Source organism: Hemiscyllium ocellatum, chromosome 16, assembly GCF_020745735.1.
Source record: "Hemiscyllium ocellatum isolate sHemOce1 chromosome 16, sHemOce1.pat.X.cur, whole genome shotgun sequence".
In the NCBI taxonomy this organism is placed as follows: domain Eukaryota; kingdom Metazoa; phylum Chordata; class Chondrichthyes; order Orectolobiformes; family Hemiscylliidae; genus Hemiscyllium; species Hemiscyllium ocellatum.
Genome location: NC_083416.1, coordinates 49,562,459 through 49,589,854, shown reverse-complemented (window position 1 = coordinate 49,589,854; position 27,396 = coordinate 49,562,459). Strand labels below are relative to the sequence as shown.

At 39.9% G+C, this 27,396-nt stretch overlaps 1 protein-coding gene across 2 annotated transcripts in view; it reads right to left on the bottom strand.

The window, feature by feature from the left end:
- The window catches only part of LOC132823210 (polypeptide N-acetylgalactosaminyltransferase 10-like), a 96,989-nt gene that overhangs the window by 31,187 nt on the left and 38,406 nt on the right, over positions 1–27,396 (bottom strand). For both annotated transcript variants that reach the window (XM_060836817.1, XM_060836816.1), the window contains exon 4: positions 10,772–10,938. In XM_060836817.1, coding sequence (XP_060692800.1) covers positions 10,772–10,938 — 167 coding nt within the window. The remainder of the gene's footprint in view (positions 1–10,771; positions 10,939–27,396) is intronic.

Below are 27,396 nucleotides of genomic sequence, written 5' to 3'. Positions count from 1 at the left end.
GCATAATTTAATAAGATCTGTAAACTCAACACTTCTCCCCCTTCCTTAATCTCCCAAAACTAATCTTAGTCTTAGCAGACAACTGAAAATGGTCTCACATTTAACCCAATATCAAAATCTAGCTTTCTTTCAAACTGCTCTGAAAGCCTTAGACAAACTGTTTGCCACTAACAAGAGGAGGATGTGGTTCAGTGATTTCTTTGGAGTTTTTTCACTCTCCCGCATTATTCCCTTTACTCAGTAATCTCTTCCAGTCAACATACAGGTCTATTTTCTTTTCTTGATATTCTATTCCACGTTTGTGAGCTTCCATTCCAATTACACAGGGTGTCTATAACTTTCCATGATTCTAGTCCACTGGCAAAAATCAGTATCTTTTGATTTCTTTGAATAGATCTTATTTATCCTTCAAAAGGTGATTTATTCTTTAGGTCATTAGTATCAGCCATAGTTTCATTGGGAACACTTGCAACTCAAAAGATGACGGTTGAGACCAATTTTTTAAGTACATCCCTGAAGTATCATGCTGGATTACGTGTTCAAGAAGTTTACGTTTGTTGGAGGCACTAATTTTTAGATAAGATGCTAAATTGGTAGAGTATCATGAACAAATAAAAAATTAAACTTGCCACCTAATTTAAGAGGAAACAGAAAGAACAAAAGATTAAACCATCAACAAAACAAAATGCTGAAAGTGGTCAGTGTCTAAAAAGAAAAGATTTGCTGGATCTATTATGCATTTCTAGCATTTTCTAAATTTTTTAATTAAATAATTATTACAAACACTGTCAATGATCAGGCTAACCTTTATCATCTTACAGTTGTATTACACACTAAATAATACTATTTTCTTCCCTATACACAATCTGTTATGTCAGCAAATGAGTCAGATACTTTTCCATGAAGCTGGTGGAGTACTGCAGAGATCAGGAGGAAGATCAAAAATAGAATTAACCACTTCTGCATGCCTTTCATGTACATAAACACTTGTCAAAATGCAAATACAGAGCTAATAAACTATCTTGTTTCAAAATTCTAACCTTTAGCTTGATGAAAATGTAAAAATCTTGAATGCATAATCATGTCATAAGGTAAAAGTGAAACACAGGTATCACTTTCATATATAACGAACACAATGTCAATAATATTCAAAATAGTAGCTTAATGAATCTCATTAGGAATATAATTAAGTCAAACATGGATAAATTCTAACAAGAAATGTTGTTGAGTAAAGTAATGAAATGTGCTGCAGAACTTAATCAGAGTTAATGGAGCCACTAGAACAACAACATGAGACCATAAGACACAGGAATGGAACAGACTTTTTGGCCCAAATGTCTGCTCCACAATTCAATCATGGCTGATATCTTTATCAGCTCCATTCTCCTGCCTTTTCCCAGTAATCCTTGATCCCTTACGCAGGGTAGCATGGTGACATAGCAGTTAGCACTGCTACCTCACAGCATTAGGGCTTTGGGCTTGATTCCAGCCTCACACGACTGTCTGTGTGGAGATTGCATATTCTCCGTGTCTACGGGAGTTTCCTCCCACAGTCCAAAGATGTGCAAGTCAGGTGAATTAGCCATGCTAGATTGCCCATAGTGTTAGGTGCATTAATCAGAGGGAAATGGGTCTGGGTGGGTTACTCCTCAGAGGGTCGGTGTGGACTTGTTGGGCCAAATGTTTCCATACTGTAGAGAATCTAAACTAACTAACCAAGAACTTATCTCTTTCTAAAATACGCACAATAACGTGGCCTCCACAGTCCTTTGCAGCAATGGGTTCCACAGCTTCATTATCTTCTGGCTGAGGAAATTCCTCCACATCTCACTTCTCAAGGATTGTCCCTTCACTCTGAGGTTGCATCTTGTCCTCATCATCTCCCATCCACTCTTTCAGGCCTTTCAATGTCCTGTAAGTTCCAATCAGATTCTCCCCTCATACTCCTGAACTCAAAGTACAGACTCCGAGTCCTCAAATGCTCCTCCTATAACAAGCCCTTCATCCCCCAGATTGTTCTTATAAACCTCTTCTGGATCACCTCCAAAGCCAGGAATGGATATGCTATCGTACAGTAGCAATCGGCCTAGGTTTATCATGTGGGAACAAAGATTAAATGAATTCACTGTAATTTTACAATTTGTCCTTGAGGAATGGAAGTACTAAAGCGGAACTTCATCTCACATAAATTAAAGAAAGCAATTTGTACAGAATCTGAAATATTTTTCAACTTGAAAGGCTGAAAGACATTTACACATTTCATGTTTTTGTTCTTAAACCTTAATGAGATTTATAAACTTTTGGCATTTAGAAATCTGATTTAACGAACTTGATCTTGGTGTCACTTACTGCAGCAAAGATTGGATTTGCATGTATGCTATTCCAATATTATCTAACATTCTTTCAAAACTCAAAGAGTGTAACCTAAATTATGTCAGATGCAGTTTTTAGTGAAGACTCCTGAAGATTACAATTTTCTTGGAGGGTATTATCATATTTTATAAATAGACATGCCTTTATTACAAATATGCCAACAACATAAGGTATTTACGATAATGACCTAAATAACTGCTGTGTACATATAGAGACATTGTATAACAGAGGAATTCTTCAGAGAATGCCTCTTTGCTATTTGTCATAAATTGAGGAAAATAGGACTGTTATTAATAATGTAAGTTAAATCCATTCATCTATTCTTTTGATTTCAAATTGCAAAGGCTCATCAATTTAAGTAAACAAAATTCAGTCTGGCTAATTAAAACAATAATTCATTTTTGTCCCATATAATTAGTCTGGCTAATTAAAGCAATAATTCTTCTTTACCCCATAAGGATTATACCCTTTGTGATGCAAAAAAGAGCAATGCTATTTCAAGTGATGAACCTCCCCACTGAAACTGAACAATATTGTCCTAATCTATCTGCAATACTGGATTCACATTTAAAACATAAAACACTTTGTTCCTTTGAATCGGAATGCAGTGCCATTGTTCAAAAAGGTGACTGTTAAACCCATTCATAATTCCACAGACATTTGCTGCAAAGCATAATTTTCAGCCAAGCGATCAAAGTCAAAAGTTGAGGTGAGTTAAGCCAGAAACCTCAGTCACAGACGATGATGAATGGAATACTATCCTTTATCATGAGAAAGAATTGAATGTAAAGGTAGGGATTTCTGGCAGCATCTGTTCAGAGAGAAACAGAGCTAATACTTCAAACCGAATATGACTCTTCTCCAGAACTATCCTGAAGCAGTTCTGAAGGGGTCATATGGGACTTAAAATGTTAACTGTTTCTTCTCAATAGATGTTGTCAGACTCCTGACCCTCTCCAGTATTTTCTATTTTTATTTCAGATTTCCAACATCTATAATATTTTGTTTTATATAAAGGGAAGGATGTTCTGCTTCAGTTATACAGGGCACTGGTGAGACCATGTCTTGAATAATTGTGCAATTTTGGTCCCTTTACTTAAGAATGGATATAAATGCTTTGGATGGGCTTCAGAGGAGGCTTACTAGTTTGCTACCTAGTATGAATGGGTCATCTTATAAGGAAACAGTGGACAGCCTGGACTTGTTTCCACTGGCATTCAGAAGAATGAGGGGTGACTTGATTGCATTATTGAAGATCTTGAATGATCTGAACAAGTGGACAAGAAAAGAATAAATCTTGTAAATAAGTCCAGAACTAGGGAGAACCACTTTAAAAAGATGGGTCATCCTTTAAACACAAATGAGGAAAAAAAAGTTTTTTCAGGGTTGTGCAACTTTTTAAACTTTCTACTGCAGAAGATGGTGTTCCCTTGCCTAACAATAATCTAAGCTTATTGGGGTAAATAAGAACATAGAATTCAAAACAAAAATAGCTCATCCATGATTTTAGTGAATGATGAAGCAAGTCCAAGCTGCAGAATGGCCTACTGCTGGTTCTAATTCTACATTCTGTGCATGTTATGGGTTGTTTGATTGTCTTTAACTGTACGGTTTTTGATGTCTTTAGTCAGTCTGCTTGGAACACAAGGGAAGTAAGCAACTCCAGGTTTAGCTAATATTTGTTTCTCTTCACAACTCCTCTCAAACATTCCAGGAATAAATCTTGTATGTTTCCTGCAAAGCAAATCAATTCCTAACTTACAAATACTGTACAGTCATCAGAAATTTAACAGGAGGCATTTATTCTCCTGTGAAACGGACTTTGGTGCACAAATAAAAGAACCACTACAGGGCATTGACTCACTGGACTCATTAACTCACAAACTAATTCTGACATCTTTGACTTTAAGTAATTTGTAACTTCTCTTTTCTTGTATGTGTTTGTATTAGAGTGGATGTTATGAACCATTCCCATGGGTTTTGAATACAGTAATACATTCTACTTTGTTTTAAGTTAACATATATTATTCAGAGTCATTTTAAAATTGAACTTCACAAACAAGGTTTTGGAAAACACACCTGATTAGGTTCAAAAGGGAAAATGAAACAAAAGAAAAATTTAAAACTCTGTTATGGATGGGAAAAAGGAAAGTAAAAATAATTTAATTCACCCTCTCCCTCTTGTCACTGACAGAAGAAAAAGTAAGGTGCAATTACATTGCTTAGTGTAGTCTATTCAGTCACCAGTGGAAAGGATATAGATAAACACATCTGTGTGGAAATTACAGAGAGGTGCAATTGTAGTGTAGTTATGATAGACAGAATGCAGATTGGGACAAATGGAAAAGAAGAGGAAGACAAACATTCTGATGAAGGGCTTTTGCCCGAAACGTCGATTTTGCTGCTCATCGGATGCTGCCTGAACTGCTGTGCTCTTCCAGCACCACTGATCCAGAATTTGACAGCAGTATATGTCCAGACCAACAAAAAAAAGGAATCACTGCTAGTCCTGAACTTTGGGAATGATGTGGACCAAGTCGATCAAATGTCAGTGAGAAAATATTTTATGGACTGTGATGATTGTGTTACAAGATTTAGGATGACAGTAGAAATCCAGAGTCACAATAATTATCTGGGGACGATTGCCTTGAATAGGGCAAATACATAGATGGACTGGATAGACTGAAATCAAAAGGTTATGGACAGGAGGGTAGAAACTGTAGATGAACAATGGATTATCTTATCAGAAGAAATGGTTCAGGCACAGTTAAGGGATATTCTCTAAAAAGGGAAAGTAGGGCAAACAAATACAGAGATCCACGTAACAAAGGAAACAGAAATTAAGATAATGAAGAAGAAGAACTGGGCCCATGATAGTTGTCAAGTTAAAAACTACAATTGAGAGGCAAGGTTCAGAAAAGAGGTGGAAAAACAAGTGAGAGAAGACAGGAAGAGAGAAGACACTAGCAGCTAACATAAAAGGAATTCCAAATTTTCTAAATGTAGATAAACAGAAAAAGCGTAGTAAAAAGAGGTGTTGTGCCAATTAGAGACAAAAAAAAAGTGAGTGATTTGCACATGGAAGTATAGAATGTCTGTAATGTGGAAACAGGCTATTTGGCCCAACAAGTCCACACCCATCCTCCGAAGAGTAACCCACCCATACTCATTCCCCTAACCTATTACTCTACATTTACCGCGGGTTGTGAGTTCATGGAATGCCCTGCCAGTAGCAGTGATAGACTCTCCCTCTTTATGGTCATTTAAGCGGGCATTGGATAGGCATATGGAGGTTATTGGGCTAGTGTAGGTTAGGTAGGGTTTGGTTGGCGCAACATCGAGGGCCGAAGGGCCTGTACTGCGCTGTATTTTTCTATGTTCTATGTAATAATGCACCCAACTTACACATCCCTGAACAATCTGGGTAATTTAGTATGGCCAATTCACCTAACCTGCACATCTTTGGATGTGTACATGGTTGAGGAATTAACTGAATATTTTGCATCTATAAAAGGATCTTGTGGCACAGTAGTCATATCCCTTTCTTTGAAGTAGGAGATCTGGATTCAATAATTACCTCCCAGGGTATGCAATAATGTCCCTAAATAGGTCAATCAGAAAAGAAAAGTATTCAGCAACAGAAAACAATTGCTGGAAAATGTCAGCAGTCTGGCAGCATCTGTGGAGAGAAATCAGAGCTGACATTTTGGGTCCAGTAACCTTTCTTCAGAACTCAGAAAATATTGTTTTTTTTATGCAAAAGATAGGGTGAGGGCATGAGGAGAAGAGTTAATGATAGGTAGAGATACAGCCCAAAGAGAGACAACAGTTGGACAGACAAAGGAGCGGATACTGGTCCGCCTAGGAGAATGAATAGCTGCTAATGGGGGCTAATAATGGGTTGAGCGTAATAGCAGACCACGTGATGACAAGGTCTGGTGTGTGGAGGTTGGGGTAAGGTACCTCAAGCACTAAAATTGTTGACCTCAATATTAGTCCAGAAGGCTGTAGAGTTCCCAAGTGGAAAATGTAGTGCTGCTCTTCCAGCTTGTGCTGAACTTCGCTAGAGCACTGCAGCAAGCCAGAGACAGGGCAGCCAACTGGAAGCTCAGGGTTTTTTCTGCAGATAGAACATAGGCATTTTGCAACATGGTCACTTAGTCCACACTTGGTTTCCCCAGTGTAGAAGAGACCACATTTTGATGCAAAATGCAGTAGACTAAATTGAACAAAGTGCAGATAAAGTGCTGCTTCACGTGGAAGATGTGTTGTACTGGGATGAAACACTGCTCCTTTGTCATGTGATTTCAAATAAACCCATTGGACTATAACCTGGTGTCATGTGACTTCTGATTTTGCCCAGAAATAGAAACAGAGATACCAAGTATGGGAAGGGAGAAGTCAAAGATAAACCAGGTGAAGGTGAGAGCAGGGTGGAAGCAAAATTGATAAACTTTTCCAATTCCAGACAAGAGAGAGAAGCAACATCTATGATCTCATAGATGTACTGGAGAAAGAGTTGTGGGTGGGGGCCAGAGTAGAACTAGAACAAGGAATATTTCATGTACCTCACAAAGAGATAGGCATAACTGGGGCTCATGTGGGTACCCATGGCCATCCTTTGACCTGAAGAATAGTCAAAGAGGAGTTAAAACAGAAGTTATTCAGAGTGAGGACGAGCTTGGCCAAGCAGAAAAAGGTTATGGTTGATAGGGACAGTTCAGGCCTTTCCAGGAAGAAGAGAGCCCTGAGACTATCTCTATGTGGAATGGATATGTAAAAGGATTGCACATCCATGGAAAAGAAGAGGCAGCTGGAGCCTTTGACTGGAAATTCTGAAGCTGATATAAAACGTCAGAGGAATCCATAAGTGGAAGGGACTGGACAAGGGGAGGAAAAAAATATTGAGTCAATGTAGGAGGAGATGAGTTCTGTAAGGCAGGAGCAGGCAGAAATAATAGGTTTGTCTGGATAGTCCTGTCTGTGGACCTTGGGAAGAATATAGAAGCGAGCTATGTGGGGTTGGGAGACTATTGCTTGGAGGCACAAGGTTATGGGGATTTATATTTTGCAATTGTCTTTATTTACTAAGGAAATAGATGTTACCCAGGCCATGGTGACGGAGAAGGAATTTCATTAACTGGAAGGGTCCAAAATTGAAAAGGTGGTATTGGATAAGCTGTCTGTATGTAAAGTTGATAAAACACCAGATGAGCTGTGTCTCACAGTCCTGACAGGTGTAAGAGTGTAAATTCTGCAGGCATTATTGACCATTTTTTAGTTTTCATTGCATTCACAAAGTGCTGATGACTGGAAAATTGCAAACATTATGCCTTTGTTAAAAAATGATGCAAGAATCAGCCCAGTTAACTTTGTTGTTGGGAAACCTCTCGAAACAATAATTCAGGATAGAATTAATAGTCACATGGAGAAATGTGTGTTCAGGAAATTCAATGTGGTTTTCTTAAGGAAAAGCATGCTTAAGTAACTTAGGAGTTTTTTTTGGACAAGCAAACCGAAACATTTCACAAGCTGTTAATGGACTTCCGAAAGGATTTGATACAGTGCCACACATCAGTCTTGCGTGCAAATAAAAGTGACAGAAGCAATATGGATACAAAAAACAGGCTGAGGGATACCAAACAGGGTGACTGTTCATGGATAGTTCTCAGCTTCCAGGAAGATTTATAGTGGAGGTTTCTGGGTTTGCTGTTTTGCTGCTATATGTTAATGATCTACAGTTTTGGTGTGAAAATTAAATTAAGTGAAAAATTAAAAGGTTTGCAGACAATACAAAACTTGGAAGCCCAGTAACTGTGAAGAGAACATGTGGAGTTTCACAAAAGGGGCATTGGCAGGTTGGAGGAGTGGACAGTTGATGACAGATGAAGTTCAATGTGGGGAATTGAGAGATGACATATTTTAGTCGAAAGAAAATGGGGAGTCAATGTAAAGTAAAAGGGCACTACTCTAGAATGTGTGCAACAGTAGAAATGTCTTGGTGTGTAAGTGCACAAATCATAAAAGGTGGAGAGAGCAGCTAATAAAGCATTAATAATTATTAATAAAGGCATAGACCACAAGAACAAGGAAGATGCTGAACTTGCAGAAGACACTAGTTATATCACAAATGGAATATGATATATAATTCTGAGCATCACATTTCAGGAAGGATATCAATGCAAAGGAAAGAGTGCAAAGGGATTTACAAGAATTTGTCCAGGGATGATAAATTTTAATCACGAGGACGGAGTGAGAGGTTGGGAAAGTTTTCATAGAATCCCTACAGTGTGGAGAGGCCGTTCGACCCATCAAGTCTGCATCCTCCAAACAGCATCCTGCCAAGATCCAACCCCCCCCTGCCATAACCCCACACTAACTATAACTAACCCATCTGGCCTGCACATTGCTGGACACTATAGGGCAATTTACTATGACGAATCACTTGCACATCTTTGTCTGGTGAGAAGAAGGCTGAGATGAAATTTAAGACCAGTTTTAAAATGATGAGAGATTTGCACAAGGTAAGTGGGGAGAAACTGTTCGTACTCATAAAAGGATAGAGAATGACAGCACGTTACTTTAAAGTAAATGCAATGTGAAAAAACTTTCACGCAATGCATGGATGGAGGACAAGTGTACCAACAAGTGTGGTGGTTCAATTGAAGCAAATTCTGCTATTTGAGAAATGTTAGAAATGAAAATATGCACCTTGTGAAAAAAAAGGATCATGTCATCGCTTATACTAGTCTTTGCATTTCAAATTTACTTAATATATTTGTGACTGTTTGAGATTTCTATTAATGTCTACAATTAGAGACTTCACAATATAGCAATGTAATTTAAAACTCTACTGAAAAATGTACAATATAGTTCTGAAAGATTTCCAAGTAATCAAGACTACTTGTCAAAGACAAAAATTTTTTTTGTCTCAGAATTGGAAAATTGTGGCCAGATCCTCTATTTCCTTTTTACTCTTCTCAGCAAATAACAAGGCAGCCATCTAAATCAAGTGATTTTATTTTTGAGTACTCCCAATACTTTTAAGTATGTGTTCTTCATCCACAGATTCCATCCTGAATATTCTCTATTTTCTCCTTGTTTTGTGATATTTATAACACTTGTCTATTTAAGTGAAGACAAATGGGAAGTGTTCAGCACCTCAGTTATGACTTCTGCCTAAATAAGAGATGATCTTGCTGATTTCCTGATTACATCCAGTCTTCCTTTAACTCTACTACAATTTTATCTTCATATAAAAATTAATTTTTTTTGCTAACCACTAATCTATTCTCACTCATCACCCTAACTTCTTTTTTCAATTCTCTATTATGAACTGGAGAAGTGTACAATTTCTAATATTTCTAGAGCGTTTGATAGTGACTAGAGAAAACTGTAAAGAAACAAAAAAATTGAATATTACAACAACAAAACCTTAAGAGGGGCTATTAGCATAAAAGGCCTCCACACTCATTATATTACTATTGCATGGCTTTAACCCATATGTTGTTATTTATGTGAGTTCAAGTTCAGATAATGTGCAACTGAGGCAAGAATTAGAAGGTAGTATTATTTATGCAGATTTTGCCATTCTCAACAGGGGTCACAGGAGAAGGAAATGTTTACGGTTCTCCGGGTTTACAAGGCCAGCATTTGTTGGTCTTCTCCACCTCCTTCTAGGTGGTGATGATCCTGCCAAAATAGCCTTGGGCATACTATGGCAGTGCAAGGTCAGTATCCTATTTACTGAGGCTACATTGCACCAGTAAAAGATTTATCAATTTTCATATCAACTCTTAAAACCCAGAAATCAAATTTTTACAGTTCCAATCCAAAGATAAATCGAACATTCACGTAATTAAATTGTTTCTGAAATGGTAATAAAATCTACATTAAATCTTTAACTTCTGAAGGAAGAGAAAATTGTGACAAAACATGCTTAGCTCATGACTGAGCAAGAGAAAAAGCCAATCCCATGAGATATAGTGTATTAACCTTTAAAAATAACTGTGTATCCAAACAAAATTTATGACTCATTAAAAAGTCTATTAAATAAATTCCCATATTCGGAACTAGCCAAATAGTTACACCCTTAGTTTCCTTGAATGGTACCTTTGGGATTTGAATATTGTGCTCCATATTGAGGATTACAGCTAGCTGTCTGAGACTGAAAACAATAACTGAGTTATGTCAAGTCCAAAAATGAGAACAGCCAAGCCATAGCAACTCAAATTTTATTGAAACCACATTTCTCATCATTTAGAAAATAGAGCAGGCAGTTGTATTTATTGGTAAAGCTAGTTTGAAAAGTCAAAATGATTGAAGATTTAATTAATTTAATCCATAACTGTTCCACAATTTAAAAAAAAGTTAAGTTCAACCTCAACTTTTCGTTTACCTTTATCACTGAAGTCATCGACAAGTATGATTTCTGCAATGAGCTCTGGTGGCGAGCGATTTAAGACACTATGCACAGTTCGAAGGAGCGTGGACCAGCCTTCGTTGTGGAATGGTATAATGATACTGGTATTTGGAAGCTTCTCCAAATAAAGTTTGTTCTTGCAGCTGTCAATTAAAGAGGTACTTCATGGTTATTTTGTGATCATGGCTTTCAGGTTCTATAACAGTCAACATAACAAAATATAGCCCGTTATTTAGTGGTATTTGTTTTCAAATGCACAGTTAACAGTCATCAGCTTATGGCTTCCCTAAACAAAACCAAAATGAACTAGGAACAGAAGGAGGCCATTTGGTTCTTTAGCCCTGCTCCACCATTTAACAGACTTTTCACCCTGGAGGCTCCCTGCCTCCATTCCTGATGAAGGATTTTGCCCAAAACATCGATTTTCCTGCTCCTCGGATGCTGCCTGATCTACTGTGCTTTTCCAGCATCATTCTAATCTAAACCCCACCATTTGATAAGACCAAGTTGATCTCATTTTAATTTCAACTCCACATTCCCACCCATCCCCAGTGACCCTTCTGATATCTGCTCAAGTATCTACCTCTGCCTTAAAAATATTCATGGACTCTGCTTCCACCACCTTTTCAGGAAGAGTCATCCACAGACTCATGACTCTCAAAAACAATTTCAGCTAATAATATTTGCTTCAAATGGGCAACAACTGATTTTAAAACAGTGACCCTGAGTCCTTGATTCTCCATATTCTTGCCATCTACCATTTCAAGACTTCAGAATGGATACAAGCCTATACAGTCTATCCTTTCTCATCAGACAACCCCACTTATAGAATCATAGAATCCCTAGAGTGTGGAAACAGGCCCTTCGGCCCAACAAATACACACCAACCCTCCGAAGAGTATCCCACCCAAACCCATTCCCCTACCCTATTATTTATTCCAGTTATTTGTTTTGTAAACATTCTCTGAACATCCTGCAAAGCCTTTGTGTCCTTTCTTAATTAGAGAGATCAATATTATTATAAGTAACTCGTATAACTGAAGCATAACTGCCCGACTTATAAATTCAATTTCCTTTTATAACAAATTAAACAGTCGATTTGATTTCCATGTTGCTTCTTCAAAGGACTCCAATAAACCGATTCCTCTTTCACAATGGTGTTTAGTTGCATGGAAAATTATGGCCATTTAAGGGGAGAGAGTTCAGCAGAGGTTAATAAAGTTCACTGAACAAGTAATAGAATAGAGTATGGAAAGGGTCAGGAATCTAACTTCAGGCACAGCAGATGAGGGGACAACAATGAGAAGGAGGCAGTAACCACCAAACTGAGAATGTTGTACTTAAATGCATACAGCATACAAAACAACAAGGTGTGCCACAAGGATCGATGTCATTTATATAAATGATTTGGACCTGAACAAAGCAAGAATGGTTAGTAAGTTTGCAGATGACATCTAAATTGGAAGTGTAGTGGACAGCAAAGAAGGTTACCTCAGAGTACAATGGGATCTTGATCAAATGGGCCAATGGGCCAAGGAATGGCAAATGGAATTTAATTTTGATAAATGTGAGGTGCTACATTTTGGAAAAGCAAATCAGGGCAGGACTTATATACTTAATGGTAAGGTCCTGGGGAGTGTTGCTAAATGAAGAGACCTTGGAGTGCAGGTTCATAATTCCTACAGAATACTAAAGGTGATCCTACTTGCCTTTGTTGATCAGTGCATTGAGTATAGGAGTTGGGAAGTCATGTTGCAGCTGTACAGGACATTGGTTAGGCCACTACTGGAATACTGTGTGCAATTCTGGTCTCCCTGTTATAGGAAGGATGTTGTAAAACTTGAAAGGGTTCAAAAAAGACTTACAAAGATGTTGCCAGGGTTGGTGGGTTTGGGCTATAGGGAGAGCTTGAATAGAATGGGGCTATTTCCCTGGAGCGTCGGAGGCTGAGGGGTGACCTTAGAGAAGTTTGTAAAATGTTGAGGGGCATGGGTAGGGTAAATACACAAGGTATTTTCCCCAATGTGGGGGTGGGAGACAGTGTCCAAAACTAGAGGACATTGGTTTAAAGTGAGACAAGGAAGATTTAGAAGGGATCTAAGGGGCAACTTATTCATGCAGAGGGTGATAAATGTATGAAATGAGCTGCCAGAGGAAGTAGTGGAAGCTACTACAATTACAACATTTAAAAGGCATCTGGATGCATACATGAATAAGGCTTTAGAGGGATGTTTTCCAAATGCTGGCAAATGCAACAAGACCTATTTAGGATATCTGGTAGTCGTGGATGAGTTGGACCAAAAGATTCGATTCAGTGCTGTATATCTCTATGAATATGAGCTTGCAGCGTAGATTGAAATTGCCAGATATGATATCATGGATATTACAGAGACGTGGCTGCAAACTAAATCTCCAATGACACAGGCCCTGTTGTCTGGACAGGCAGATTGGCAGAGGTGTGGCCTGCCTTGTTAGTAAAATGAATGAAATTAAATCAACAGCAAGAAATAATATAGAGCCAGAAGGCTTGGAAGCTGTGTGGGTAGAGTTAAGGAACCACAAAGGAGAAAAGACCATGATAGGAGTTATATACAGGTCTCCGTCAGGATGTAGGGAACTAGGGAATTCGGAATTCTGGTTTTGGTGATAATTTGTAATGAGACAATTGATTAGGAACCTTAAGGTGAAGGAACCCCTGGGGTAGTGGCCATAATATGATAGATTTCATCCTGCAGTTTGAGAAGGAAAAGAATGAATCAGATGTAACAGTGGTGTAATTGAGTAAAGCTGATTGCAAAGACATGAGGGAGGAGCTGGCCTGAGCTGATTGGAAAGGGAGTCTAGGAGCAATGACAGGAGTTTCTGGGGGTAATTCAGGAGGCGTAGCATCCCAGAAGTTCATACGAAGGAAGAAGAAACATGCCACGAGGAGGATAAGACAACCATGGCTGATGAGGGAGGGTCAGGAACAGCATAAAACCAAAAGAGAAAGCACACACTGGTGAAGATTAGGATATGTCTAAAACAATCAGATGATAACAAAAACAAACAAACAATATGGGGAGAGAAGAAAGCTGACAGTAAGCTAGCTAATAATATAATTGAAAATTGCAAGAGTGTTATTTTTTTAAAAAAAAGACTATCTATAAAAGGTAAGAAAGAACAAACAGTAGACATTGAACTGCTGGAAAATGAGGGTAGAGAAGTAGTAATGGGGAACAAGGACATAGAGGAAGAAGTGAATATATGCTTTGAGTCAGTCTTCACAGTGGAAGACACCAGCAGCATAGCAGAACTTCAAGAGAGTCAGATGTGACTGCAGTGACCATCACTAATGAGAAGGTACTGGGAAGCTGAAAAGGTCTGAAGAAGAACAAATCACCCAAAACAGAGCAACAACATGCCAGAGTTCTGATGGAGATAGCTGGGGAGATTGAGGAGATGTTGATGTTGATCATTCAGAAATTACTAGAGTGAGGGAGGGAAAATGGCTAATGTAACACCCCTGTTGAACAAGGGTGTGGATGGGAGGGAGAAGACAGGAAACTACGGAATGGTTAGCCTGACCTTGATTGTTAGGAAGGTTTGAGAGCTCTTTTTTTTAGAAAGGAGAGATTGCAGAGTATTTGAAAATAAAATAGGGCTGAGTCAGCCGCAGCTTCATCAAGGGGAAGTCAAGCCTGACAACTCTGTTGGAATTCTTTGAGGAGGCAATGAAGAAGTTAGACAAAGGAGAGCCAATGCACATGATCAATTTGGATTTCCAGAAGGCCTTTCACAAAATGGCTGCAAAGGAGGCTGCTAAAAAAGATAAGAGCTCCTGGTGTCATGGGCAAAGTACTGGCTGGAGAGAGGATTGGCTGACTGGCAGAAAGCAGAGTGGGGATAAAAGGATCTTTTTTCAGGATGACAGCAGGTGAGTGCTGGAGTTCCACAGAGGAGTCCATGTTGGGACCACAGCTATTCACATTATATAATTATGGTGTGAAGGAGATACTTAGGCCATTTTTGCTCAGTTTACAAACGACCCAAAAGTAGTCAAAGGGAACAAACATTGAGGAAGCAGGGAGGCTGCAAAAGGATTTGGACAGGTTAGGAGTGTGGCAGATGGAGTACAATGTGAGAAAGAGAGTGTTTATGGACTTTGGTCGGAATAGAAACATAGACTATTTTCTAAACAGGGAAAGGCTTTGGAAATCTGATGCACAAAAGGGACTTAGGAGTCCGACTTGAGGATTCTCTTCAGGTTAACATACAGGTTCAGTTGGCAGTTAGGAAGGCAAATGCAACATTAGCAGTCATTTCAAGAGGGCTAGAATACAAGACCGGAAATGTATTACAGAGACTGTATAAAGCTTTGGTTAAACCATACGTTGAATATGGTGAGCAGTTTATGGCCTCTACCTGAGGAAGGACATACTGATATTGGAGGAGGTCCAGAGGTGGTTTACCAGAATGGGATGAAGTGCTTGTCAATGAGACGTGGTTGAGGACTCTGGGTCTGTACTCAAAGGACTTTAGAATGAGGAGGGTGGGGCTCTGATTGAAACTTGCAGAATACAGAGGAGCTTGGATAGAGTGGATATGGAGAAGATGTTTCTACCAGCAGGAGAGACTAGGACCCAAGAGCACAACCTCAGAGTGAAGTGACTCCCCTTTAGAATGGAGATGAAGAATTTCTTCAGCCAGAGAGCAATTAATCTGTCAAACGCGTTGCCACAGAAAGCTGTGGAGGTCACATCATTGAGTGTATTTAAGACAAAGATAGATAGATTCTCAATTGGTAAGAGGCCAAGGGTTATGGGGGAGAAGGTAGAAGAATGAGGTTGAGAGATATATCAGCCATAATTGAATGGTGGAGCAGAGTCAATCGGCTAAATAGCCTAATTCTGCTCCAATATATTATGGTCTTGTAGTTTTATGGTCTCATATGCCACCTCTTAAGATTGTAAGATATCAACCACCAGATTGGGTAAATTAGAATTCCATAAAAAATTGGAGCAAAAGACTGTATAACCTGTTGGTGTGCACTGCTGATTGTCATACAAAAGCCATCGAGTTCACTAATATCCTTCAGTCCTTACCTGGATTGGACTATAAATTAACTCCACACCTAAAGCATTGTAGTTGACTCTGAACTGGCCTAGCAAGACACTCTGGGTAATTAAAGATGGCTGTAGTCCAGCCAATGACACACATATCTAATGAATAAATAAAATTTTGCCCAATCACTTGGTTTGCTATCTATCTTTGCATTATATGTTTATTCTTGATAATTACAATGATAAGCAACTAGAAGCTTAGCATCATGCTGGTGGACTTAATGGAAGTGTTCCACAAAGTAATCACCCGATCAACATTGAGAGACCCAAACATAGATCAGATTGCAATGCAGCAACAAACACTTTACTAAACGCCTATTCTCCAGAGACAGAGTTTGACAGTGAAGACATAAAAAGGCTGCTGTTGCAACTGCTATGTTGGCATGAAAAGGAAAAAGGGTGATTGATATATGAAATACTGCCTTCCGATTGGTGAAAGAGAAAGGGAGGGAAATGTGTTTGTTAGTGATAATGAGGTGGCAAAAATGATGGAGGATGATTCAGTGAATAAAGATGCTGGAGGAGTTGAAGGTGCCAACAGAGAAACCCAAGCATGCCTCTTCATGAAGAAGGAGCATATCAGAGAAGTAACAGCAAGATGGGTAAGAAGAAATGTGTTTAAGATTGCTTTCAGAGTGGGTAAAATTGATAATCTATTACCTTGACAGAGCATCAAAAAACAAAAAGGAAAAAGAGCGCAAATGGATCAAGAGAAGTTCAGGAAATGTGACAAAATGTGCCAGTTAATGTAAGAACAGGAAGTAGAACTAGTTCAGTCATCAATGTAACAGAAAAATAATTAAGAAAGTTGAGAAGACAAGGCAGCAAAAGAACACAACCAAAATCAGAATCCTGGAACTGCCTTACTAATAGCATCGTGGGATACCTATAAACTAAGGACTGCACAGTTCAAGAAGGCAGCTCACCATCTTCTCAATAGCAATTTGGGATGCGTAATATATGCTGACCCTGCTGGTGATATCCCATGAATCAATAAGTACCAAAAAGAGAGGTGAGGATTCGGGGACCCCACAGTCACACTGACTTTCACAGCTGACTCAACCGTTGCTCTTCAAACCCCACTTCCTGCCAGTACTTCACTCCAGCTTACCAGTTTCTCTGATCTATTCTAAAAAGATGTATACTTCACATCATTTATATCGATGCCAATCTGCTAAAGCTATAACACAGGACTACTTGTTGCATGTCAAACAATGAAAAGCAGCATGTAAAAGGTTAGCGCTAAGGCATCCTAAGTGAATCAGAACTTATCTCCTCATACCTTGACTCTGTCCTATCCCCCTTATGCCAGGAACTCCCCACATACATTCGAGATACCGCCCACACCCTCCACCTCATCCAAGACTTTCGTTTCATCTTTACTATGGACATCCAGTCCCTGTACACATCCATCTGCCACAGTAAAGGCTTCCAAGCCCTCCATTTCTTCCTCTCCTGCTGACGTAACCAGTACCCCTCCTCACCCTCAACAACTTCCTCAAATCCTCCCACTTCCTTCAGATCAAAGGGGTAGCCATGGGCCCCAGCCATGCCTGCCTCTTCATCGGATAAGCGGAACAGTCTTCTGCAGTTACACTGGCACCATTCCCTACCTTTTCCTCTGCTCCATTGATGACTGTATTGGTGCCACCTCATACTCCCATGCGGAGGTTGAATAGTTCATCAACTTCACTAACACCTTCCATCCTGACCTCACGTTCACCTGGACCATCTCGGACACCACCTTCCCCTTCTTGGGCCACACTGTCTCCATTTCTGACTGACTCAACACGGACATCTACTGCAAACCTACCGACTCCCACAGCTACCTGAACTACACCTCCTCCCCCAACCTCCAGTATAAATGATATCCCTTACTCCCGATTCCTCTGCCTTCACAGTATTTGCTCCCAGGAGGAGCAATTCCACTCCGGAACATCCCAGATGGCCCCTATTTCAAGGACTGTAATTTCCCCTCCCACGTGGTCATCAAAGCCTTCCAGCACATCTCCTCGACTTCCTGAAATTCCGCCCTTGAACCCCAACCCCGCAACCACAACAAGGATAGAACCCCTCTGGGTCCTCACCTTCGACCCCACCAATCTCCGAATACATCCTCCACTGACAATCAGACCCCACCAGAGATATATTTACCTCACCATCTCATCAGCATTTCAGAGAGACCATTGCCTCTGCAACTCCCTTGTTTAGGTGCACACACTCCACAACTCACCATCCACACCCAACACTTTCCCTTGCCACCACCAAAGTGTAAAATCTGCACCCACACCACGCACCCCCCTCACCTCCTTCCAAGCCGCAAAGGATCCCTGCACATCCAAACACAGTCCTACTGTGTCTGTTGCTCTCAATGTGGTCTCCTCTACACTGGGGAGTCAGGAGGCCAACTTGCAGAACATTTCAGAGAACACCTCTGGGACACATGCACTAAACAATCCCACCACCATGTGGCCGACCACTTCAACTAACCCCTCCCACTCCACCAAGGACATCCAAGTTCTGGACCTCCTCCACTGCCAAATTCTAGCCACCCGACAACTGGAGGAAGAACACCTCATCTTCTGCCTTGGGATCTTCCAACCACATAGCATCAATGTCGATCTCATCAGTTTCCTCATCTCCCCTCCCCCCACCTCATCCCAGATCCAACCCTCCAACTCAGCAAGACCCTCTTGAGCTGTCCACCTGTCCATCTTCCTTCCCATCTATCCACTCCACCCTCTGCTCTGAACTATCACTATCACTTCCCCCCCCCCCCCCCCCACCACCTGCATCTACCTATTGCCTTCCCACCTACCCTCCCCCCAGCCCCACTCTCATCCTCCTATTTATCTCTCAATCCACTTCCCTTCCCACATTCCTGATGAAGGGCTTATGCCCAAAATGTCGATCCTCTGCTCCTCGGAGGCTACCTGACCTGCTGTGTTTTTCCACCCTTTTCAATTCTGATCTCCAGTATCTACAGTCCGCGCTTTCTCCTATACTGAATCAGATTCAAGCTCTGCAGTCTTGCCACATCCAGTCATATATGGTACAGGACAATTAATCAAACAAACAATAGGAGGTGGAGACTTCACAGCTATCCTTATCCTCAATGATGAGGGAGCCAAGCACACCAGTGCAAAAGAGAAGGCTGAAGCTTTTGCAACTATCTTCCACCAAATGGATGATGTATCTTGGCCTCTTCCGTAAGTCCCCAGACATAGAGATGTACAGCATGGAAACAGACCCTTCGGTCCAACCCGTCCATGTTGACCAGATATCCCAACCCAATCTAGTCCCACCTGCCAGCACCCGGCCCACATCCCTCCAAACATGTCCTATTTATATACCCATTCAAATGCCTTTTAAATGTTGCAATTGTACCAGTCTCCACCCCATCCTCTGACAGCTCATTCCATACACATACCACCCTCTGCATGAAAAAGTTGCCCCTTAGTTCTCTTTTATATCTTTCCCCTCTAGTTCTGGACTCCCCAACCCCAGGGAAAGGACTATCCATGCCCCTATCACAAATGCCAAGCTTCAACTTATTTGATTCATTAATTAACTAACTTGATATCCCTTTGGTGATATTAAGAAATGGTTGAAGGTACTTTATACTGCAAAAACTATGGGCCCTGACAACACTCCAGCGATAGGATTAAAGACCTTCACTCCAGAATCAGCTGAACTCCGAACCAAGCTGTTCCAGGGCAGGTGCAAAACTGGCATCTGCCCAATAATGTGAAGAATTAACCAGGTATGTCATGTCCACAGAATGGAAGACAAATCCAGATCACCAGACCAGCCTATTTCAATAAAGTGATGAGAGGGGACAACAGTGGCACACTGTGTGCAGTTTTGGTCGCCACACCATCAGAAGGATGTGGAAGCTTTGGAGAGAGTGCAGAGAAGGTTCACCAGGATGTTGCCTGGTCTCCAGGGCGTTGGCTATGAGGAAAGGTTAAAAAGATTAGGATTGTTTTCACTGTAAAGATAGAGGTCTACAAAATTATGAGAGGCATAGATAAGGAGGATAGTCAGGGTTGAACTTTCAGTTACAAAGGGGCACAGGTTCAAGGTGAGGGGAAGAAGTTTAAGGGAGATTTGCGAGAACGGTTTTTCACACAGAGTGGTGGAGCCTGGAATGCTCTGCCAGAAGAGGTGGTGGAAGCAGGCATGTTGGCAAAATTTAAGAGGCATCTAGATGGTTACATGAATAGGGAGAGAATACAGGGATATAGACCAAATAAGGGCAGGTTTGTTTTTTACTTTAGTTAGGGTATGATGATCGTCACAGGCTCGGAGGGCCGAAGGGCCTGTTCCGGTCCTGTACTTCTCTTTTGTTCTTTGTCTTTTGTTCAAAACAACACTTGCAAAAGAATAATCTGCTCACTGACACTCAGTGTGGGTTCCGCTAGGACCAGTCAGCTCAAGACTTCATCACAGTCTTGATTCAAACATGGCCGAGATAGCTAAACTCCAGAGGCGAAGTCAGAATGACTGCCTTCAACATCAAGACAACATTTGACCAAGTATGACATCAAGGAGCCCTCATAAAACTTAAGTCAATTGAAATCAGGGATAAAACTCTCCACTGGTTGAATTCATATTTAGCACAAAGGAATATTGTACGGTTGTTGGTGATCAATCATCTCAGTCCAAGAACATCAATGCAGGAGATTGGCAGGACAGCAAATGGCGCAATCAATCAGTTTCAGCTACTTCAATGATCTGCCCCCGATCATAAAGGTCAGAAGTTGGGACAGTCACAGATGACTACAGTGTTCAGTACCAGTTGACTCTTTAGATGCTAAAGCAGGTGTCCAAATTCAGCAAGAACCACTAGCATCCAGAGTTGGTTGATAAGTGACAAATAACATTCACACTATATAGTATCTTACCATTTCCCCTTGATATTCAAATGGCACTACCAACATCATATACCCGCTAACATCATCCTGGGGATTAACATTGAGCAGAAAGTGAAATGCACCAGCTACAAAAGTGCATCAGAGACTGGAAATTCTGCAACAAATAATTCACTTGTTGTCATCCCAATACCTGTACACCATCTATGAGTAGTGTGATGGAATATTCTCCACTTGCCCAGCTAGGTGCAACTCCACTGAAGCTTAACACCATCCAGGAAAATGAAAAAAAAAATCAGCCTGTTTAATTGGCATCTCATCCACCAACTTCAACATTCATTCTGTTCACCATCGATACACAATAACTGCAGTGCATATCATCCACAAATTTCCCAGTAACTCACTATGGCTCCTGAGACAGCACCTTTAAACCCATGATCTCTACTACAAGGTCAAGGTCAGCAGGTGCATGGCAATGCCACCACTTGAAGTATCCTCTCTAAACCACACTTATCCTGACTTGGAACTATATCCTAGAACGCACTACCTAACAGCACAGTGTATGCCCTATATCATAAGGACCAGAGTATTTCAAGAAGGCAGCTCATCATTTTCCCCAAAGCAAGTAAGAATGGTCAGTAAATGCTGGTCTAGCCAAATCATGCCCAATCTCTCAGATAAATAGAAGCAAAACTGCAGCTCATGTTTTCTGTATTCCCAACCGAGTACTCCCTCGCAACCAAACATACAATTGTTGACAGAATCATTGACTCTGTTCATTCCATTTTCAGAGTTCTGCTCTTCCCCGTCTCCATGAATCAAAAGGGGCAGGGACATAGAGAAATTGGTTGTTGATGGTGAGAGGTGGTGGTCAGGGCCAGGAAACTGGAAACTGTTAAAGTCACTAAGACTTTGGAACATCTGCAAATGCAGATGGAAGGAGACTGGACAGAGGAAAAAAAGAGGGAGAGAGAGAGAGAGATAGAGGACCAAACCTAAGTTTTTCTGGTGGGTTTAGTCTGTTACTAGTAGATAAGTACTGCAGCATCATGCTGTTGCATTTATTTTACAGGCAAGTCTAATTAGTGAGGTATCACTATTTCACAGCCTGTAGAGGGGTCAAGTAATTCAGAATTTGACATTTAATTGCACATGTGCACACACTAGAGGTTGCAGTCCAAATTACTCAATAATAAGTTAGTACTGACTGCCTCACCATGACTACTAATGCATGTTATGAGCACGGATCACATCTGGTTTAGAGCAACATTATCTGGCAATGCTTCTGAAACAGTTTGAGAACCTGTTGTCATTCTAAAAGTACATAAAAAGGTAAAGTTGCCATAGCCATAATAGATACTAGGGCTGCTCCCTCATTAGAGAAAAACAACTGGTGGTGGTTTAACCCAAAGTTCACCATGCCTCAGGCGAGGGGACCGGTTGCGATGGAGAATCCTTCATGATGACCTTAGCTGATGCAGGAATTGAACCTATGTTCTTGGCATCACTCTGCATCACAAACCAGCCGTCCAGTCAACTGAGTTAAATCGACCCCTCCTAAATCCTACTGTGGCACACTATGTTCAGATACAAGTACGTTTAAATTTATTTTGTAGTTAACCATTTTATTCTACTTAAAATAAATTGGATTTTGTAAACAAAAATATATACAAAAATGAAACGAAGGTAGCATTCTGGCAATTTCCAAACGAAGGGCAGAATATACATAAACCTCAGTGATGTGTGTCATAGCATTTCAGAATCCAACCTTTTGTACAGAAACAAATTGCATAGAAAAGGCTATGGTGAAATTAAATGTCACGGATGGGGTTTAAATGCAAAACAAAATACCACATCATTTTTCCTTAACATTCTCCTCTTCCCTTGAGTAAATGACTAATCCTGAAACTTCTGTTGCTTGTAGAGTTTGTTAGTTAGAAATGTACAGCCACCTGTTTTGTCACCTTTATGTCACAATGTGCAGTTGTGTTAGGCTGCATGCCAACAACAAACATATATGAAAGTAGGGGAGAAGTATGGGAAATGTGAAAATTTGGACGGGATATTGAAGGAACAGAGTTTAACTACTTTAAACAGAATTTGAAAAAATATGTAATGCAAAGGAATCTGGCCATAGAATTGCAGTGCTTCCCCCCAAGTAAGTGCCCACTTATATTAGAATGGAGACTATGAAACATGAGGAAAAATCCTGTGTCGGAGGGATAGAGAAGAAACGGAGCCAAAACCAGAATAAAAGAACTGGACGGGTTAGTTTATTTTCACCCACACAATCGCACAGGATCCACACATCAGGAAGCAAACACAATACCACATACCTCATGCAACATGAAAGCAATTTCAAACAGAGTCAACATTAAGTAACTACAGATAAATTATTACATCTCAACTGTGGACACAATCAACTGCCAGTAGACTTCTGAGTTAGCTTTCGAAGCTAGTTTTTCTGGTAAACTGTTTTGTTCAACCAGACAAAAGCAGTTACAGTAAAGATTAATAGACCTTCACTTGAAAAAGATTTGACTCCATAATCTGCTGATTTTCTGTTCCCTGCTCTTAGCGGCATTTAATCCTTACTGGCCTCTGGCATCTAGCTCAAACAGTCAATGGGTTGGATTTCACTCAATGATGAAGCAACAACACTCTCACGCCTTGAATAAAGCCGTCTGCAAACATCCTATGACTTCGGACAATAAATCAGTATGTCACAACTACACAATTCCTTCACTTCTAATTGTAAGACTTGACAGACAACATTGCAAATGAATGTGCCACAGGCGCAGGATTATGGCAGAAGCTAAACAAGAAAAATAAAATGCATTGATTCTCAATCTGAGTTAGTGGAATTTCTGATCATGGAGATAATTAATGGTCAACAAAGAAAGTTACTCTTTCAAGTTCAGCAGTTCTTTTAAAAAAATTATGAAGCTAGGAGGCTATTAAACATCCAATTGTACCTCATACAATGATATGCAATACTTTCAAGTGTATTTTACTTTACAGGCTGTTATAGTTGTCATCAATTCAATGATTTCTAATATGACTATAAGACAGAGGAACAGAAATTAGGCCATTCAGCCCATTGAGTCTGCTCAACCATTCAATCATAGCTGATAAGTTTCTCAAACCCATTCTCCTACTTTCTCCCCATAACTCTTGATCCCCTTAACAATCAAGAACCTATCTCAGTCTTAAATATATTCAACGACCTGGCCTCCACTGCCTTCTGTGGCAATCAATTCCATAGATTTACCACTCTCAGGCTGAAGAGGTCTCTTATCTCTGTTCTAAAGGCAACACCTTCCCAACATCTATTCTGTCCAGATTATTCATTATTCTTAAAGTTTCAATTAGATTCTGCCCTTATCCTGCTAAACTCCACCTCATGAACATCCTCTGAACACACTCCAGGGCCAATACATCCTTCCTGAGAAACGGATTGCAGTCTGGGGATCCTAAACAGAATCCTCTGGAGAAGTCAAGTACAGGCAGAAATTTCTAGATTTCCACTTTCAATACAACAATTTCTGGCATTTGGACGTGCTATCGGATGCAAAGATTATAGACAGCAATATTGTCACTCACACTGCAAAACCTAAACCAATATTTGAGGGCCGAGAAGAATATTAGCTAGACTCTTGATTACAGTTCAGCTGGATCCTGTTCTTGCCTAATATTTATCAAAGTTTGCGCTGAGTTGAAGTTGCATGTTTGTGCAACTACTGTGCAATTACAAAATTGAATATCATCTAATTTCAATCCTTCAAAAATTGTAAAGACAGTAGCTCTTCAATTACAAGTTACCTCAATTTGTATTTTTACAAGTTCCAATGAGAAAACTCATTCTGCCTATTTCAATTTGTAGATATTAAGTGTTTAAAAGAAGATAAGATTCCTTAGGGATGAATGGGGATATCTAGATATGAATACTGAAGATATGAAAGAGATATGGAATATTTGCTTTTGATTTTAAAGAAGATTAAAAGATCTAAATGCTCAATTTGTGGTATTTGTGCAATTAACTTTTACAACTTCAAAATTCAGTGTTAAAAATCACACAACACCAAGTTATAGTCCAACAAGTTTAATTGGAAGCACACTAGCTTTCGGAGCGTCTCTCCTTCATCAGGTGGTAGTGGAGGGCTCAATCCTAACAGAATTTATAGTAAAAATTTACAGTGTGATGTAACTGAAATTATACATTGAAAAATTGATTGTCTGTTAAGCCTTTCATCTGTTAGAATACAGTGATAGTTTCATTTCCTTCATGTGCAAATCACTAAACCTTTTTTTAAAAAGTTGCATTCTCAGGTTAGCTGTTAACATTGGTGATAGATAGACAATATGTTGAAGGTGTTAGCCCCCATGTTCTCTGTCTATGCCATGATGTTTAGATTGATTCAAATCTAAAAAGTGAGAAAACGGAGTTTTACATGAATTCATGCAGTTATTGAGCAAAGTACAATGTAACCCTGCAAGTACAAATTCACCCCACAAAATGTGTGTGTGCATGTGGGTCTCTGTCTGTTGTGTGTGTGTGTGTGTGTCTGTCTGGGTTGGGGGTTGAGTGTGAGAAAGTGTATGTGTGTGTGTGTGTGTGTGTGTGTGTATAGTGAGTGCAGAGTGTCTTAAGGCTGTGAGGGGGTGATGTGAGAGTGTGGGAGTGTGTGGGTGTCTGTGTGCACGTCTGTGAATATGTGTATAGGAGTGCCTGTGTTTGTGTGTGTGTAGGATTATCGGTGTGTGTGTGTGTATATAGTGTAATGGTGCCCGAGCAGAGGCTGATAGCTAAGTTTGGTACTCATAGGGAGGGCCTCAACCGGGACCTTGGGTTCATGTCACATTACAGGTGACTACCATTGCACTATACACAACACCCACACACATATTTTGTGGGGTGAATTTGTACTTGCAGGGTTACATTGTACTTTGCTCAAAAACCACATGCATTCATGTAGAACTCCATTATCTCACTTTTTAGATTCAAATCTATCTAAACATCATGGCAGAGACAGAGGACACAGGGGGCTAACACCTTCAACATATTGTCTAGCTATCACCATTGTTAACAGCTAACCTGAGAATGCAACTTTTTAAACTATCATGGTATTCTAACAGATGAAAGGCTTAACAGACAATCAATTTTTCAATGTATAATTTCAGTTACATCACACTGTAAATTTTTGCTATAAATTCTGTTAGGATTGAGCCCTCCACTACCACCTGATGAAGGAGCGACGCTCCGAAAGCTAGTGTGCTTCCAATTAAACCTGTTGGGCTATAACCTGGTGTTGTGTGATTTTTAACTTTGTACACCCCAGTCCAACACCGGCATCTCCAAAAAATTCACAGTAACTTTGAATTGTCGCTATCATCCTGTACATTACAAACAATGAACACATATAAAAGTATTTTCTGTAAATTGCTTTGTGATGCCCTAAGGTAGTGAACAGCATAAATGAAGGAGAACAAAGCACCCACCGATTCACAACAAACATCTACCAACAGAGAAATAATAACCTAAAGACTGGTGGTAATGGTCAATGGATAGGTATTGGACAAAACATTGAAGGAGAACACACAGTTCTCCCGAAGAGCTATAGTGATTTTACATTCATCCATATATATCTTCAATTTACTGTACTTCTGAAAGATGGCAGCTGATAATGTAGCACTGACCTAAAGTGTCAAACTGTATTATGTTACCAAATCTTGAATAAGGTTTGAAATCACACCCTACATTAGTCACGTGTTTACCCACTTAACCAAAACTAGAAATTAGGAAGTCAGTATACTAGAGATGTGGAAAATTAATAAGAAATAAATGGGAAATTTGATCTAGAATCTCTTGCCAGAAGGAAATAGCTTCTCTACATCTACTTTTATTAAATCATTTCATAAATTTTAACATTTCAATTATATCACCCTCAATCTGTTGAATTTAATGGAATACAACATAAGTTTGTGCAGTCTTCCCTCAATTTAGAAGGACATAGGCATGCCTGGAATGCAGTTGTACTTAGATTCTCTCCACCAGGGTAAACACACTTTAAGGAATTGCAAAAGATGACCAAACTGTTAGAGCTCCAATTTTATCTGAAATGAGTAAACAGGGAATTAACAAACTGTGAACAGTTCGTTGAAATTATTCAAGGACTTGTTTGCCTTGTTAATGGGCAAATACAGAATAACAAACAACAACAGAAATTAGTAGACATACTCAGCAAGTTTCAGCATCTGTAAAGACAGACACGGAGTCAAAACTGAAAACAGTTAAGCTTTGTGTAGGTGCATGGACAGGGAAGGATTTGAAGGGACCACCTGTGTTAGGATCAGGTTAAGACAGGAGAGATGATGGAGCAAGGCAATTGCACAAAGAAAGAATCAAAGACAGATCTAAATGAGGTGTAAAACGACAATAAGAGAATCATCTGTCTGCCTTGCGCTATTATCTCATTTGCCATTTCATCTCTTCAACCTCACTGCTTGACTGTTGTTCACATTGCCAACAAACCTAATCATTTGTGGGATCAACACTGAATGTGATAAAACAGCTTTCAGTTTCACTGAACAGGGTGCTCTGTGAAGCAGTCCAAAATGAAGGAAA